General features: G+C 34.7%; 1 protein-coding gene and 1 non-coding gene across 2 annotated transcripts; one reads left to right on the forward strand and one right to left on the reverse strand.

Annotated features, from left to right (window-relative positions):
• The first annotated feature begins 438 nt into the window (after nt 1-438).
• On the forward strand, nt 439-510 carry TRNAL-CAA. Its single transcript has one exon. It is a non-coding gene; the product is annotated as a tRNA-Leu (tRNA).
• Nucleotides 511-831: 321 nt separating this feature from the next.
• On the reverse strand, nt 832-2,004 carry LOC113360896 (GDP-mannose 3,5-epimerase 1-like). The gene has a single exon (XM_026604325.1). It carries the CDS (start codon nt 1,967-1,969, stop codon nt 842-844), a length of 1,128 nt encoding a protein of 375 aa, XP_026460110.1. The 5' UTR covers nt 1,970-2,004; the 3' UTR covers nt 832-841.
• Between the last annotated feature and the right edge of the window lie 17,331 nt (nt 2,005-19,335).

The following is a 19,335-nucleotide window of genomic DNA, read 5'->3' on the forward strand; positions in this document are numbered from 1 at the left end:
GATAAAATTATCTTGGGTAAGTTCGTCTTTGACTTATTGTTTATCAGTTGAGAAGAAGCAAGAGTAGTTGCTTTTAAATGATTGTATGAAGCAAGAGTAGTTCTTGAAAGTGTGTACAACAGTAATTACTTGCTTGTTAAATAACCTTGTCTGGCTCATGGCTAATCATCTACTCCTCAGTCTTATCATCGACTCCTCCTTTGAAATTGGTTGATTTGCCTGGACTAGATTAATGGATAATGGCGTTATCTTGTATCTCATTAAATATTACATGTTGTGTTATTATTAGTCAGGTACTTGCTGCCCGGGCTGGTGGGTCTCCAAGTAGGCTGATGGCTCATGGCAGTTGCTTAACATTGATAGCATGTTCCTAACAAAGGTAAAACATTGCTTCCACTCTTGCTTATTTATCACTTCACATATGCCAGACTCTAGTATGAATCTGTAGCGCAATGGTAGCGCGTCTGACTCAAAGTCAGAAGGTAGCGTGTTCGATTCACGTCTGATTCTCTACATGGTTTTAAATAGGACTACTATGCATAGTTCCTAGAACAACATACACTACAGTCGAATTTAATATATGTTCAGCTTACAAATATCAGAAAACCAACCAAAATCTAGAACATACACAACAAGCAAATTTAATATATGTTCAGCTTATAGATATTGAAGTTGAGAACCGCAGGATAAAAGCTATCTAACAGGAAACTCACAAACTGAAATATTGCAAATCTGAGTTGCCGTTTCCATACCGCAAATATGGTTTGAAAACATTACGAGAATGCATATATCGATTCCACGAGGTGCAAATAAAAATAAATATACTACTAGTTCACTTCTTTCAAAGGCCTTCTTTCCCGTCGGCTGCACGAAGCGAACCAAGTTGAACAGGTGCTTGTGTCCCGACAATTTTTGATGATCCATAAACAGACATGTCCGTTCCTTGCAACTTTTCTTTCTCAATCTGTTCCTTGATCCAGAAGTATGTGAATCTCAGCCCATCCTTGAGTTTCATGGTTGGTGCCCATCCCAACTTTTCTTTGATCAGCGTGTTATCCGAGTTACGACCCCTCACACCTTCAGGTCCAGGAATGTGATGGATTGGAAGAAGATTTTTGTCCTCAAAGCCAAGAACAATCTCAGCCATTTCGTTCATGCTAACCATCTCATCACTTCCAATGTTCACTGGTTCTTTGAAGTCCGATCTTGTCAGCCTCAGTACACCCTCAACACATTCATCAATGAAAGTGAAGGAACGGGTCTGCAGACCATCTCCCCACATCTCAAATCTTTCAGCGGATGTCTGTGCCTTTCTACAGAAAGCAGCAGGGGCCTTCTCCCTTCCACCTTTCCATGTACCGAAGGGACCGTAAATGTTGTGGAATCTTCCGATGCGGCACTCGATTCCAAAGTCCTTGGTGTAATGCTTGCACAACTCCTCTGTTGCAAGCTTCTCCAGTCCATAAGCATCTTGTGGCTCAGCAGGCCAAGCATCAGCCTCCTTCAAGCTAACATTAGTCTCCAACTGCTTGAATTCAGGGTAGATGCAAGCACTTGAAGCATAGAAAAACCTCTTGACACCATTAATCCTGGCAGCCTCGAGCATGTTGAAACTGATCATAGTGTTGTTGTACATAATGACGGAATGGTTAGATTGGATGAAACCCATTCCTCCCATATCAGCAGCAAGGTTGAAAACATGATCAACACCGCTAGTAACCTTCAAACAGTTCTCCATAACCCTAAGATCCACAACGTGGAATTCGTTGCAAAACATATCTTCACTCATATGTTCATTCTTCTTCCAGTTAGAGGCAATAATGTAGTGACCCTCACTCTTCAATCTACGAGCAATGTGGGAAGCAATGAAACCACCAGCTCCATTGATAGAAACTCGTAGCTTCTCTGCAGGCCAGTAAAGTTCCCTTTCCAATTCTTCGTAAGTGTACTGACCATTGATTTCACCCATTCTTATGAATTAAAAGCTAGAACTTCACAGCGAGAGGAAACGAATATTGAGAAGAAGATTTTTATCGGTATAGACACCTCTCAAGGTTCTGGGTATTTATAGATATTAGTGAGCCATTTAAATTCATTTTCCTCCAAGGACTCTATTTTCTTTTCCCGCAAGGACTCTATTTTCTTTTCCAACCTGTAAGAGGAAAAGGTTTCACAGAGGTAAACAGTGAAACTGCCTGGGTCTTGAAATTTGGTTCTTATCTGCCACCATCTACCTTCTCATCCCATGGCGCATGGAAGAAGGCGACGTGCCGGCTTAGTTCACTGGTATGACCGTATATGAGGTAACAATTGAACGGTCAAATGTTTGGAAAATTTTAGTACTATAATCTGAGATGAGATGGCCTGAGAAAAGTACAAAGTAGTAAAGACTTCTCGATTCCCCTTCGGAGTTCGGAAACAGGTGTGAATATCAGACGAGTTCGTCTTCTTTGTGTTTGCAATATAGTTACGCCCAAATTATTATTGTTTCTCTTCTCTCAGACCCACATTCAAGAATCCTATTTTGAGACATACTCAAATGTTTTGAAGCATACAAAATTATTTTCCTATCTAGGGTGGATTTATAAGGAGCGTCCTAGCGATGCGTAGATTACTAAGTAAGTTACTCTTTATTATTTTATTATTTACTTATATATGCTTCACCTAAAATTAAAACATAAACATAAACTAACCAAAACCCAAAATCATATTCATTGCTAACCTAATTTAATCATCAATCAAACCATTTGGATTTTATTTTCGTCGGTAATTAATTGTTGATTCATAAATCTTTAATCATTGATTAAAACAACAAATATAAATGAGTCGTGTGAAGCGTTGCACAAAGAGATTTAGCTTTAGATCCGCATATTGGAACCCATATCTTTTTTTTTTTAGTGTTTCAGAAGAACAGTTCTGCTGATAATTAAATATGAAAATTATAGTCGAAATTCATTTTGTCAAAACACACACTTAGTTCGGCTGTTATTTCATTCGAATCAGCCGAACCTAAATTCGTCAGTTACAGAGTGAACTTCGGCTGATTACTTGTCAGCCGAACCTATGTTTTTTTGAAAATATACCTAGGTTCGGCTGATAACTCGGAGGTTCGGCTGATAACTTTTCAACCGAACTTAGGTATATTTTCGGAAAAAGTAGGTTCGGCTGACAAGTTATCAGCAGAACCATTCATCTGATCAGTAGATCTAGGTTGTAAAAATTCAATTTTTTTGACAAATCCAACTTATAAAAAGGACATTAAACCTTGTTTAGAAATTTACCTTTGTATTAAAAAATCTTAATTATCCATTAGTTCAGCAAATCTCAAAAGCCTAATTTCTTATTCTTCTTCTTCTTTAAAAAACCCTAACCTAATTATCTCTCAAAGAAAAAAAAATCTTTTAAACTAAGACTATAAAATAATTGACATTAAACACTAATCATCATTAACATGAAGTACTAATCATTAATATTAGATTATTATTATCATTAACACTAATTAAATAAGGACATTATTGTCGTGATAAAACTACGATGGATAAGGGATTATTGATATTACCACATAATGATTCTATTTTGTCATTAGCTTGTATGCCTCAAAACAGGTTTATTTTTAGGAGACCTACATTGTTTATTTAAAATTATAACTACGTCCAAACGACCTTATAAGACATTATAATTATCCACCAGGATTATTCGGGCAGTACTAGGGGTGAGCATCTGGTAAAATCCGTGGATTTGATGCCACCTATATCCGGTCCATTTGAATAATGGGTGTAAAATTAATTTCATATGTATCTGGTTCATCTAACTGTTGGTTCGACATCCATGGAGCCCCAGATAGATAGGATGGATGCGGGTGGATCCACGGATTCATATTAGAATTTCTTTTTAAGTAAGATAAAAGCAAAATTAAAGAAAGAAAATGTAGTTTAATTACATATTTATAATATTCTAAATAAATCTTAGATAATTATTCTTTTATGTTAACTAAATCATCTTCGCCTTTCTAATATGAAAGTGTAAATTTAAAACTTCCATGGATGAGTAGTAGGAAATAAATATACTGTTGAGTCTAAATTGTTAGATTTATCTTCATACCTTACATAATAGGCTGTGGGTTATAACCCAACGGTGTCACTATCCATTTACAAAAAACTCATTAAAATAAAAAGAAAAAAAATTTCCAAAAAACCTAAACAGTCTAAACTCCCCTTCTCCTATTTCGGCCGAAATAACTAACCAATAAACTACTTACCATGTTTATTACTTTCCAACGTACATCTTCATCCACAACGGCCAAAATCCATTAAACCCTCTCATTCGATTTCCCTCAAAGTACAAGAACTCTCGGATCTGCGAAATCCATCCTTCGATATTTGTTTCTCGCTTCTTCAATTCTTACTTACTTCAACTAGTGAAGCCATAATCTGAACCATAACCATAGATTGAACCATTTCTAAACCTTATTTCTGACTTAAGTCGTCTCAAAACACAAAATGGTGAAGAAAAAAACTCAATATAAGAAAAAGAAAGATGAAAAATTAAAGAAACAGTGAAAAAAACTCCAAACAGTAAATCGAAGAAAAAAATTTCCAAAAGGTGAGAATGGTATCAACGAATCTTGCATGCAGTGATTTTTTGTGAAGTAAATTTCGTCATACGTATTTCTCATTTGTTCAATTCAAAATCGTGTTGATGGTGTTATTTTTTTTTATGAAATCAATATGAGTCGGTGGTTTATGGTTAGTTTCACAAGTGATTTTGATAATTAGGTTTAGGTTTGGTTTCATCAGTGATTTTCGTAATTAGATTTAGGTTTAGGTTTGGTTTCATCAGTGATATTTAATATGTTTTCATGTGTTTGAGCCATTAATTAGGTTTAGATTTCATTTTTTTTTCAATTGATTATTCATGGTTCAATTTTAAAATTTCTATTGGTGTGTTTCTCCCCCTTAGTCTATGCTTTACTCTTTCGTTAGATATAGCATTTAAGCACATATATCCATCCCTACTGATCATAAATCACTTGTTTACTCCGTATATTTCTCCCCATTTTTGTCAAAAAAAATGACAAAGAAACGAATAAACAAAAAAGCAAACCAAAAGGATCTTACAAATCCATATGAACTTGTATAACCTATAAGAGTTAAGCACGAAGGGTTCACATACCATTTTAGATAACCAATACTAAAACCGAACTACAAACGTAATCTTGTTTTAGTATGTTATCAAGGAAAAAATTGCCCGAAACAATTTTCCCTTTGTCTGATAAATCAACTAAGATAACTTAGTTCTTGACCAAACCGATTGTGTATGTACAATCGCTTAATTAGATAATACTCTTATTGAGATCAATAGATCAATCAACTCACTTATCAGGTTCTAATTATTCATATAATAACTTAGACCTTCATTTAGACAAGACAAATACTAGGTTAATTAACTAGTTTTGTTGTTAAGGACTTCGATGAGACTTGAATAACTGAATCCTACATTTTATAAGCCTAAACTAAGATCAAAATTAACTTAGTTTTTATTATCCGGAATCAAATGGACTAAACAAATGACCATGTATTTCGTTAATCAAAAACAATAGATACAAATCAAATCATTGAATTTTCATAGTTTTTCTTAACCAGAAACAATTGAAACAAAGATAAATCCAATCACAATAATGGAAATATAACAATTGCACCAAATTTCTTTAAGCAAAAGCAAAAGAATAGAATATAAAATCAAGCTTTTCTAAACAGGATAAACGATTAACTCACAATAAAAGAATTGTTACCTTGGTTTCCGTAACCGCTTCTCCCCAGAAAAATTTATCATTTAAGCAGCAGTTCAATAAGAACTCCTCCCCTATTTGTTGTCATCCTCTCGCAAGAACAACAACAACGACAAAACAACCTTTACCATAGGAAATGTTGATTGGGTTTCAACTATTGAGTGCCAATAACTAAAGTTTAAACCCAAAACTCATATGATATGTTAAACACAACTTATGTGAACATAGATTGATGTCCACATCATTGTGACTTTCACACATGAGTTTCAATCATATCTCTTATGATCCTTTGATAAGGCCTCCCTAGACAGGCTAGAATTTAATCCCGCTAAATCAAAAAGTCACACAAATCATAAGGGAATACCATAATATGAGATCGGAAATTAGGTTTTAACAAAAACTTAAACAAATATCTAATAAACCGAAAGTGTTAGAGCATTTCTCGGTCGAACTCACAAGTGTTGCTTTTCAAGCTTGTTGTCAAATTTAGTTGTCAAAACTATATCTTAATTTATAGTCTATAATTAGTTAAGTCTCGAATTAGGATAGAAGTGTAGTTGAGAAACGAACATCACGACATTGCGTTCTACCGTTTGAAGGAGAAGATCAACCGAAGCTTTTGGAGAACTTCTTCGACACGTAGATTCAACCAACTAGTTACTATCGCCTGAAAATTTTCAACTGAAGATGGGAGGGTTTAATTCGGCCTCAACTAGATTCTAGTACGAAGTTAATTGGTAGTAGGATAGTGTCTGTAGCGACTTAATATAGTTTGATATTCAATCTTTACTAGTTCCCGGGTTTTTTTCTGCATTTTCGGTTTCCTATTTAACAAAACTTCTGGTGTTTGTGTTATTTTTTTTCCGCATTATATTGTTTATCCTTATAATTGAAATATCACAGGTTGTATGTTGATCAATCATAGTAGATACATCCGACCTTTTTTGTTGGATATGACTTGATTGATTACTTGGGAAATTGATCTTTGGAATCAACCAAGTACTCTCACCTGGAAATCAGGTTCATGGACTTGTGTCTATAAACGGTCTGATTTGAGAGTTAGAGATATAAATCTGGATATTATTTCTTGATTGAGATTCAATAAGTTGAATATTGAATTTGTCCATAAAGATTGCTTAAGAAAAAGTTGGTGGTGTATTTTGGTACCCCCACGTTTTCAGAAAGAAATAACATAAAAATATAACCATTCATCACAAGTTTATGTAATCGGAACTGTCAAAGAATGAAGCAAAGAAATATAAAATAAAAATTTATTTATTCATAATAATTGATAATTTATTTGAATAGACTTTACACAAAACATTGAAATAAATCAACAATTTGATTAGTCTATTCCTAAGTAAGAACTTAATCTTATTTTTTTTTAATGAGAAACTTAATCCTTCATATCTTCGCCACTTGATGAAGGTGGGTTAATATTCTCTTGTTACCTTGATACACTGAAATTTTCGGAGATTGGTTAAAATGATATCGGTCACCTTGATGATTCTTGGAATTGCGTAAGGACATCTTATCAATTATTGGATTCAAGACAGTTGTGCACTTTGTCTTATTTTACCTTGTACCATTAGTAGGATTTTCAACATCGGAAGATGTATCCATTTTCAAAATGGTTAAATCACTTATGGAACAAGATGGGATTAAATTAACAATTAGTGCAATAATAGTTGTTTTCTCTTTGATGCAGTTTACAAGTGGTAAGATGGAATTCGATTCTCAGACTTTTCAAATGATGGGTTTTATGATTATAAAAGAGAATACTCAAAAACTAATTAATTTCTGATTTTTGGTCTACCAAGGAGAGATGAATCTAGGGTTTTACATTCCACTACTTCTTATGGTTGTAAACTCAATAATTTTAACTTTGACATAATACTCCTAATTTACTCAAAAAAATTTCGAACCCTATCTCATGCTTTGGAAGATATAACATTTCCAAAAAACAATTATGACTCTCATCGCTATTCTAAATCCTAATTTTCCTTCACTTATAAAAGATCGGTAGATAATCTACCCAAAACAATTATTACGAAGCATATTTTTAATAATTTAAAAGCACGAAGATGGAGTAAATATGTCAAAGAAAACAATTACTAAGAATTACTCGTAGAAAAAATAATTGCCAAGTAAAATCATACAAAGCTATTGGTTGGCAACCTAGCGACAAGCTGGGCACCGACCCCCTCTGAATAGCAATGCCTAATCTATGAAAAACAAAACTACCAAAACCACTACTAGAAAAGAAATTTAGATACTCATGAATCGAAATATGGAGAAAATTGGATTAGACATCATTGTATTCAAAATAATCAAAAATTCTTACAAATGTTCTGCAGTCGCTAAAGGTCTTTTAGTGAATGAATTCCAGAAGTTCAGCTACTTAATGGGGTAGTAGCGTAGTGGTTGAAGGTCTCTCGCAACAGAATGATAAACGATATTATGGTTAACTGCAACTATTTCTGACAGGTTTTTTTCTTCGTGTTCTTGAGTTTTGAAGCAACAGAAGAACTTCAGAAACTCTCGATTCTAAGCCTTTATTCTCTCCCCTACTCTCTGCCCCCTTCTATTCACCTCTAGCAGCCTCTATATAGCTAACAAGATCATCGAATATCTTTAATAACTTCAGAAAATCCGTAGTATTTTCTTCCCATTTTACGGGAATAATTTCCTTATTAATCTTCTCCATGCATTAACTGATGCTCTACACACGCCCACACATTTGAAACTCGCCTCATATGAAGTCAAACCCATTGCAACAAGAAGAAACTTCACAAACTAACAAGAAAATTCCTAGAATATTTCCATCATATATATCCTTCCCTGTTTTAGTTCTAAGCCACTTGAACTCCTTATTCTCCGATTCTGACTCACCTATCACTCCTATTTTAATGAAACAAGATAATATGAATCCTTTCCTGTGAAAAACTCCGATCAGAACTCGATCAAATCTCTCACAAAGTCATGGGTACGTGACTTTCCCTGTTCTCTTCCATTCGACAATCCATCCCAATTTAATCGAATGAAAACAAATTACCACCCATGTTTATCCTTAACAGTCCCAAAGAAGTCCAAATTCATGATTGAGTCTCTTCCAATCCTTCACAAAATTCGAACTCAACTCTGCCACTCCACTGTAACAAAATACCAGGTCTGTTTGGCCCGATAGAACATAACTAATGATTTTCAGCGATTTAGTCCAATAGAAAGCCTCCAAATCTCGAACCATAATCTGCTCCCATTTTTCTCGACAAAATTCAAACGTGGAAGATGATAGTCACCCCTTATCCAACTGTCAGGAGTGGCGATAGTAATTAGGGTGCCCCTTATCCATTTTGGAGGTGCCTTTATAAAATTTTCAGGGTGCCATGTGTACGTTTCTGGGTGTTTTCAACACACTTTGTGGGTGCCCATATCCAAAGTTGGGGTGCCTTTAACACTTTTCTGGGGTGCTTTAAGTAATTTTTTCGGTCGATTTCTCCAAAATTGTTTCTCTTCCAAAAATACCTACACACATAAAACACCATAATAAGTACAAAAATGAGTACTAACAATATGTAGAATTGAGATCAAAATAAATACATAAATGCGCCTATCACTATATATGAATCTGAGGTCCCATCCAGAGTCACAGCTAATGCCTTACTTCCAGTATATTTTCTTAGATTAGGACAGTCTTTAGAGAAATGACCAAAACCTTTACACTTGAAGCACTGAGGTTGATATTTATCATTTTCTTCTTGATCTTTTCTGTTCTTGACTGGAACATGATCATGAGGACGAGAAGTACGATTATTATTCTTTACGAATCTCTTATTTCTTTTCTTTAAGAGATCTCGAAACTGTCTGGTAATCAATGACAATGTTAATTCAATATCATTGTCTGAATCTTTTGCAATCAATTCATTGGAATCATCTACCAATCTATCTTTCTCCACATGAGATTTTGGAATTTTTTCATCTTTAAAAACAATTCTTTTAGCTTGATTACATTGTGATTCATGATCAAAGATCTTTAACTTTAAAAAAAGTGCGCTTCGAGAGAGAGTTGAAAGATCATTTTCTTCCATGTTGATTGCATGTTTCTTAGATTCGTATCTAGATGGCAACGATCTGAGAATGTTGCATACCATATCTTTTTCAGAAATAGTCTTTCCAAGAGAGAAAAAAGTATTAACTATCTCAGAGAGCTTAACATGAAACTCTTCAAAAGTATCGTTATCATCCATACGAAGGTTTTCCCAATCGGAAGTGAGGCTTTAAAGTCTATCTTCCTTTTCTGATGTGTTACCTTCGAATACGATCTGAAGATTATCCCAAGCTTCCTTTGAAGTTTGGCATGTGGATACATAATGTTGCAGATCTCAACTTACAACATGTATGATAGCATTCAAACCATCTGAATTCGGCTTTGCAAAAGCCTTTTCTTCACTTGTATAATCATTTAAGTGTTTAAACTCAGTTTCTGATCCATCAATTTTCGGACAATTATATCCATCAACGACTGATAACCAAGTATAATAAACTCGTGTGGTTGAAGAAAAGACCTCATAGCGGATTTCCACCACAGATAGTTAGTTCCGTCAAATCTTGGCGGTACGCTAACGAAAATCGATTCATATGAATTCAAATTAATTCTTATATGTTGGATCGCACCAAACACAGATTGTTAGATCTTTTCGTGTTTTCCTGCTTTGATACCAATTAAAATAATGAGGTTACCAAAATACACCATAATTGTTTCGTTTCAACCTATAAGTTCGATACCAAGTGTGATCGTCTACCGAGAATAGTCGAGACAATACAACAACAAGGTATACACTTGATAATAGTTACGGTATAAAAATCAATTGATTATACGATCATTATCAAGTGTCTTAGATTAATGTACAAGTGTATTTACTTTATTATAACTAAACAATTATAATGCAGAAGTAAAGTAGATAACACAAACAAGATTTTGGTAACGAGGAAACCGTAAATGCAGAAAACCCCCGGAACCTAGTCTAGTTTTGAATACTCTAATAATTAATCCACTATACAAAGAATAAACCCCAACTTCGTATAGTTAAGACCAAGTAATCTACCGCTAGTTACTTAGTTCCCTCGTTATTCCTGAGGCTACGACCTTCGGGTCACGCACATGAATCCCAAGATAAAAATCACTATCTTGAGTTGATTTACCCTTGTAAACACTTATGTACTCAACTCATTTTGATCGTATTCCAAATAGTAAAGGAACAAGCTGTTTGGTAACCACTCTATTCAATATTTAAGAAAAGATATGTTAAGTTGTTTGACAAAGGCTCTTATGTTTAATATGATAAACTCCATTGTCGGGTAAGATCAATCCGAATCAATAACTTAGATTCAGATTCACAACTATCAGATTTTGATATCGAAGAATACCACCAAATGATAATTTCCTATCTAAATGACTTTATGATCAGATGAATCTAATCTAAGTAGGATCCCAGCTGATCAAGATGTGTGCATAATCACGAGATTGTGAAACCCAAAAAAATTTTTTTTATTGTCTTCAAATCTTTAATTTCCTTCAATTGTACTTGCACAAAAAACTTGAGTCCGCTTATGATTTATCACGCACAAAATGGAGTCTGCTAAAAATGGATGATCATAAGTTGTCTTCATATTTAAAATCAGTTCTGAAGATCCCGTCGATACTTTAATCTAGTTTGAGTGACCTTATGTCAGAAGAGAAGGCTCTCAAGAATAATCAAACTAGGTGCAGTCAAAGTTTCAACAACCGTTAGTCAATCAAATCAATAATCGAAAACTAAAATAACAATGCAATTGGTATTTATAGCCCAAGGTTTTGCACAACAAAGAAATTCCAAAACCGAAAGATTCTCAAGATATGCAATAAAGTACTAGTTTCGGTTCCTATCTCCAATAAATATCCAACAATATTTTTGAAATCTCTCATAGAAAATATCTATTATTAGTTTAGCTCATTAACTAAATAATCCTTTTCTAGAGTATGTGCTTTAATTGCTGGTAATTAAAACATATAAATCGAAAAATATAATTAAATGCTTTTTAATTGTTTCGGTTTTGGATCACCTTGAGCATCAAGGAATATCTTTGAACAATTAATTATTATATTATGAACATGTTCAAATAATGTCGACATTTAGAAGTTTCCTATCTTAGCAAACTCTAATTCCGAATTCACACACAACATAAAGAAATACGTGAATTTTGGAATCTCGGTTTTGCTCTTGAGACCGGTTCTACAATGACTCCCAAACTAAATTAGAATCAGTTATACCATGACTCCCTATATAGGTTATGATTGGTTATACCTTGCTTCCCAATACCAGTTAGGATCGGTTATACCATGTCACTAGATATAGGTTATGACCGTTTCAACCTTGTCTCCCAATACTAGTCAAGATCGGTTATACCTTGTCATACAATATAGGCCATGAATGGTTCTACCTTGATTCTCAACATAAGTTAAGATCGGTTCTACCTTGTCACCTTGCATTGGCCATCCAAATTTTCTTCAATGAAAAACTGGACCAACACACTTATTGATTTCCCTTTCGATTACGAAACAAGAGTTTTTACACCGACTTCCTTAAACCAATGTAATAATACATAGTTTCCTAGGATGAAATCACACCTATATCCCACACATAATCAAATAACTAAATACATAGATTATGTTGATGTTGTATTTACGAAGTTCAAAAGATATGCGTTATACTTTGTAATTCAATATAATTCCTTGATAGTTTGATCATAATGCTATGACCAAGTCTAATCACTTGAATTTTATAAATATAGCTTCGCATGTTATTGTTAGAGCACTGCTCGGTCGAACTCGCAAGCATTTCTATCTCAAACTTATTTGTCAAGTTTAGATGTCAAAATTATAAGTCTTAATTTCTAGTCTACTTATAGCTATGTCTCGGATTAGGATATAATGTGTAGTTGAGCTTTAGACTTCACAGCGTTCATCAATTGAAGACGAAGAACTACTAAGGACCGGGGAGCTTGTGGAACTTCATCAACAAAAGGTATGTGGAGACTTGAATTCATCTTTCACTCGGAAGTCTATTCTATTCTATCTCCTAATGAGATAAGAGTCGTATAGCTATATAGACTTTACGTCATACACATTTGATATTTCGAGCTGAGTTTAACTCGCTTATATATTTCTCGAAATATGTGTTGATAAGCTTTTTTATTTACCACATTCATCATAATCCTTGACGAAAGTCAAAAGATGATCATGTGAAAATTACCAGGTAACATCTTACATGATTTGTGTGAGATAGTCATTTGATGTTGGCTCGGAATGTTTCGTATTGATTATTCGATCACTTGAAAATTGCTTATAAGCTAATAGTTTGTGTGAGACAGCTATTGTCGTCTTATAAGAATGTTTCAATGATTGAAATGGGAGTTAAGAGATAAACCCATGTCTGGATACAATACGGTTTGTGTACTTTGTGTACGAACTGTTTTGACGGAATTCAGGACCGGAAGTTTGCATACCCGTTCGCAAACTTATTCAACTATTTAAGTCAAGGTACTTAAGTTTTCATACCCATTCGCAAACTGATTTAGCTGTTGAAGTCTGGGAACCAAGTTTGCGTACCCGTTCGCAAATGGTTTCAACTGAATTAGGTCTGGAGCTAAAGTTTGCGTACCCGTTTGCAAACTCTCAGCTTGTGACCAATGTATGGAACTTAAGTTCACGTACCCGTTTGCAAACTTAAGTCGTTCAAGTTCTTAAATCGGTTAAGTATGATTTCATACTCATGAACAAATACATTTATAAATTAAGGAATGCAATCTTTACAAATCGTGGCTAAATGTTCATGAACTGATTCTTTTGAATCAATTCGATTTTGCTTCAATTATGTCTTGTATACTTCTATGAGAATATAAAAAATTGAACAACTCTATGAGTGACACAATTAGGTTCATTTGATTATCAATTGATGTAGAAGTTTTAAGATGAACAAGGTTGAGAGAAAAGTATTCAAATGGCTAACTTCGGTTAACTTTTATTGAACCAACTCAATATACACGTTTAGGTACGATTACCTATATCTAAATGAAGGTATATTTCATTTGTGTGTAACAAGCTAAATACCATCTAACGGTGGAAAGATATTAGCTCGAATCTTAAATCAGGTTTCATCTAGTGGTGAATATTGAATGCTTTGTTATCAAAGTAACATTGATTGCAAACCCTGATTTTAAGACTATATAAGGGAGAACTCTAGCAACAGGGAAACCTAATCCCCACACCTCATGTGTGATAGTAGTTGCAACTAGAATCGATTCTCCTTTAACCTAGGTTTTTTCTAAAACCATTATAGGTTAACGACTTATAGACTTCATTGGGATTCTGAAGCCAGACCCAAGTATTTTTTCTGTAGTTGCGTGTTCCGATCTTACTTTCTTCTATCGTATTGAGTACTATCTTCTCTAAGATTTGCTCGAGATTTATCTCCGATAGGTAAGATATAAAAGTAATCACAAAGCTCTTCGTCTCATTCTTTGTGATTCCACAATAACTTGTTCTACTACCATATACTTAAGTTATTGTGAGGTAATTGATATTTCTAGGATGTTCTTCGGGAATATAAGTCTGATATATCAATTGGTTCATAATCACCTTGATTTATCAGAACACGGAACATAAACTTTGTATGTATTTCTGTGGGAGACAGATTTATTTATTCTAATAGACTTTTCCGTGTGAGAAAGATTTTTTTATCAAGGCTTCGACTTTGGGTCGTAGCAACTCTTAAATTTGGGTGTGATCAGCTAAGGGAATCAAGTGCGTAGAGTCCTGCTGGGATTCAGAGGCGAAGGAAGCGACTGTACCTTAATCAGTGTGAGATTGGTTTGGGATCAACTACATTCCAGTTCGAAGTTAACTTGTAGTAGGCTAGATTCTGTAGCGGCTTAATACAGTGTGGTGTTCAAATCTGGACTAGGTCCCGGGGTTTTTCTGCATTTGCGGTTTCCTCGTTAACAAAACTTCTGGTGTATGTGTTATTTGTTTTCCGCATTATATTTTCCATATAATTGAAATATCACAGGTTGTGCCTAGTTCAATCAATTGGTAAATCCAACCTATGGTTGTTGATTGAAATTGATTGACGCTTGGATATTGGTCTTTGGTACCATCCAAGTTATTTCTCATATTGATCCGGCTCACAGATTCATATCTGTTCGATTGCAGATTGATTTAAGAAATTGAGATATAACTCTTTGATATATTTTCCTTGTTTGTGTCTGACTGTCTAGTTGATTCTCTTGGAGTTATATTGAAGTTAGTCCATACAGATTGCCTAAACGAAATATTGGGTATGGTTGTTAGACCCCCGCTTTTTCAATTGGTATCATAGCAGGAAAACACGTTTAAGATCTCATAAGTCTGTGTTTGTAGCAATCTGACTCTATGGACAGAAACACTATCTCTATAAACGTGCCACCAGTATTTGATGGCTCGAATTACTTATGGTGGAAAAATTTTATGCGTGCCTTTATGCACGTGATTTTAAATCATAGGTTCGTGTAGTTAATGGCTATGATCCTCTGGTTGTTACAGAAGGCGATGTAACTGTTCCAAAGGACATTGGTGCACATGATCCTGCCGAGATTCTCGCTGCAAAGCAAAATTCTGAAGGATTAAATGCTATCATTGATGCCATTACCCCAGATCTTCAACACCATGTGACTACGTGCACTAAGTCCAAAGATGCTTGGGATATCTTAGAAACTGTACTCGAAGGAAATTCCTATGAAAAAATCTAGGCTTCAAGACCTAACTTCCGAACGGGAAAACCCTCGTATGGCTGATGAAAATGCATTTGATGAGTTTAATCACAAAGTCTCTGAAATTGTTAATGCATCTTTTGCATTGGGTAAGACTATTCCTGAAAAGGACATTGTAATGAAAATTCTCAGATCATTGCCAGCTAGATACGGTTCTAAGAAACATGCCATCGTTGAAGGAAATAACCTTGATACTCTTTCCAGAAATACTCTTATTGGGAAGTTAAAGATCTTTGATCATGATCATACATCCAAATCTGGGAAGGATATTGCTTTCAAAGCACAAAGGAACACTAAATTGCTTGACAGAAGTAAAAGTGTTGGAAACTCTGTAGTTGATCCTATTGAGACTGATTCATCAGGTGAAGATCTTGACAACTTATTTTCACTGATCACAAGACAATTTAGAGATCTTCTTTTGAAGAGAAGTAAACGGTTCATCAGAGATAAACCCAGGTCATCAGTCAAACCACATGATCATGCCCCCTCCGAAAAACAGGGACATTGTCGATACTGATGATGAAGATATGCCTCGGTGCTTCAAGTGTAAAGGTTTTGGTTATTTTTCTAATGAGTGTCCAAAAATCGTACAAAATACACTGAGATACAAAGGTATTGCTGCAACTCTTGATGAAATGTCTAATCATTATGATTCAAACGATGATGAAAAGTCAAGTGTTGCACTCCTTCATGAAAATATTGATTTTGATAATTGTAGCAATACGTACATCAATCTTGATATCCTTCCTGGAGAAACTTCGTCAACACCTATGGAGGATAAAATTATTTTTTCTATGTCCACTAAAAATTCTATTTCACATGTTTCAGGTACCTCATTTTGTTTAGCAGCATGCTCAGCAGTGGTGTCTGAACCGTCCTCCACATTGACGTGTTCTTATTGTACTTTTAAAGGTCATGAAGTCTCTAAGTGTTACAAGTATAAGCATAAAATAACATATGTCAACAAACTTCAATGGAGAGCAAATCGATTAGCAAACAAGCCCAAACTTGTTCATAAGTCTAATTCATTTGAGGTATGTAAATTCAATACCTCTCTGAAAAAGTTAATTTCTAAGGAAAAAAATTAGACCCCTACGGAAAAGAACAAGGTCTAAACATTTTGTGAAAAAAGGTATTAAGAATTCCGTACAAGAAGTGTATGGTGGGAAAATTATTGTTCACCCCAGCACAACTTAATTGTGTTGAAGGTGCATCTTGTCTCATGTGACTGATTTCAAAAGAGAAAAGAGATGAGCACAGATCAGGCTTTAGGAAAAGAAAAATTTTGTTTTTATTTTCTTTCTTTTTGTTTCCCGGAATTTTGTTGATCTTTTCATATCATAAATTGGTATTGAAAAGGTTTTCCCTTTTTGGTCATTAATAGAGGGTTAAAATCGACAATTCTACCTTCTTTAGGGTTATGGATTAGTCGTACGTGAATCCTATTCTGTACATAGGTTTCGTAACCCTACATTCCTTTTTCCTTCCTTAAAAACTCTTTTTATCACAAGATTGCTTGTAGAGCTTTAATTGTGTATTTCTCTCATAATTCCATATTTGTATGGAGACTCCAAGCATTATGTCTTCTGATGGAAAAGATGTTAATATGATTGTTAAGCCATCAATTATGAAGGAAAAAGATAAATCTCATTCCTCTACAACTTTAAAAAGGAAAAGGAAGAATATAAAGAAACCAAGGGCTATCCCCTCTAATCTTCAGAATTTTTCTGGTGTTCTTGAAGAGTTGAAGGAAACAAATGATGTGATATTCAATTTAGTTGTAGTAAAAGGTTCGTTGAGGCTTGTGAAAGCAAAAGTTTCTAAACTTAATAAAACTTAAAAGTAAAGAAAACTTAGATCCAAATTTGATTTCAAGATATTAGAAAATAACCAAGACACTAGAATCCACTATTACACATGAATGAATGATGTCAAATATTTCATAACTCTAATTAGACTTTTTACCCTATATTTCTTAATTCACAAATAATCAAACATATTCTCAAATATTAATTGTATCCCCTAAGCATAGATTATCTAAACAAAGCATAACCTATCTAATTGAATCACAACTAATGAAGAAAATTATATAAACTTTTAAGAACTCTGCAAAAGCAGTGATTCAGTGAATTATAATTAAATATTAGAGAAAATGAAATAGTTACCCATTATTCATGTGTGAATAGCTTCATCCATTGCCTTGGTTACGCGAGAATTTAGCCTCTCATCATGTTGGAAACACGCTCAAAAATCATTTTTATTGCTCAAGGGGTTTACAAATGATGAATATGGGAATGAATAAAACCGGGTTTGTAAGAATTATTTTAGTTACGAACCGAACTGTTACAAAGAACGATAGAAATGATGTGTTACTGTCACTGTAGATATACGAGCGCCTCCTTTGTGTCGTTGTTATAGCATGAACGACAGATTTTTGTGGGTCAATGTTCTTCGTGTTCTTCGTGCAGCAGCAGAAATGGCAGCACTGCAACTTCGGTTTCTTAAGCTCTGTGGTGTTCTGATTCTCCCCCAAACTCTTTGTCACCCTCCTCAGTATCCTATCCGCCTATTTATAACTCTGAGCAACAATAAATCTCGAGTAATTCCGAAATATTTTTGATTATTCTTCATGCAGGATCCGGGAATATATTTTCCTTTTCAACTCTTTCACGCACTCTGCTGGTGTCTAGTTCTCCATATTTATCTCTTCCACTTTCCTATTTTCAGCAAACACGTCCCAAACGGAGTCAAACTCGTTGAGAACACACGTTGTTATTCCAAAAATAAACCCGAGCGTTTTTCTAACCTCTGTTGCGTTGGATTCTCACGTATCTTCCTTTTTATATGATTCTGACTCACTTACGAACCCTGTTTGACTGAAACAGGCGTAAACCAATCCATTCCAGCATTGAAATCTCGAGAAAATCTCCCTAACAATTAAATTCAAAGATACGCAGGTGAAGGTATTTTTTTCCCGCCCAATCTCATTTTTCAAACAAAGAAGAAAAGGTGTCCCCCTAACCAAATCGGGGGTGCGACAAGCAGGTGATGCTCTGGGGTGTAAATAGTGAAGAAGGTGCCCCTTATCCAAAGTAAGAGTCCGCATAGCAAATGTCATCCGGGGGTGCTCCGAGCAACTGTTCGAGCCGAATTTTCCAACAATATTTATTTCCAAAAAATACCTACAAACACACGAAACACCATAATAAGGACGAAAACGAGTACTAACAATACGAAACATTGAGGACAAATTAGACACATAAATGCGTCTATCAAACCCCAAACTTATTATTTGCTAGTCCTCGAGCAAAACTAATAAAAAATAAAACCGAGTTAATCTCGGGAGGGTTTACCAGAGGTGTACCCACAAAACCATGACTCCTAATTGGTCACAAGTATCCAAAGAGATATGAGGACATACAAATTCTCAACCTATCTCCAAGTAACTAGAATGACAAAGAAATTAAGGGTGCCAGCTCTAAAGCTGACTAAAGAAAAGGGGAGACACATCCACAACACTGCTAGATAAAGAGATATCCTCTACACAGCTAGATAAACATTGTAAGATGCGTCCGCTGATTTATAGCTGGATAAGATTAGGAGAGAGATAAGGATGAGAGGGACATCTGCTACACAGCTGGACTAATTACGTGTGATGAGTTAAACCAGTGTTAGAAAGATCTTGTGTTAGATTGAAAGCG

Source organism: Papaver somniferum, chromosome 3 (assembly GCF_003573695.1).
Source record: "Papaver somniferum cultivar HN1 chromosome 3, ASM357369v1, whole genome shotgun sequence".
In the NCBI taxonomy this organism is placed as follows: domain Eukaryota; kingdom Viridiplantae; phylum Streptophyta; class Magnoliopsida; order Ranunculales; family Papaveraceae; genus Papaver; species Papaver somniferum.

Coding starts and splice junctions, on each gene's coding strand:
- LOC113360896 (XM_026604325.1), bottom strand. CDS start 1,969: ATGGGTGAAATCAATGGTCAGTACACTTACGAAGAATTGGAAAGGGAA.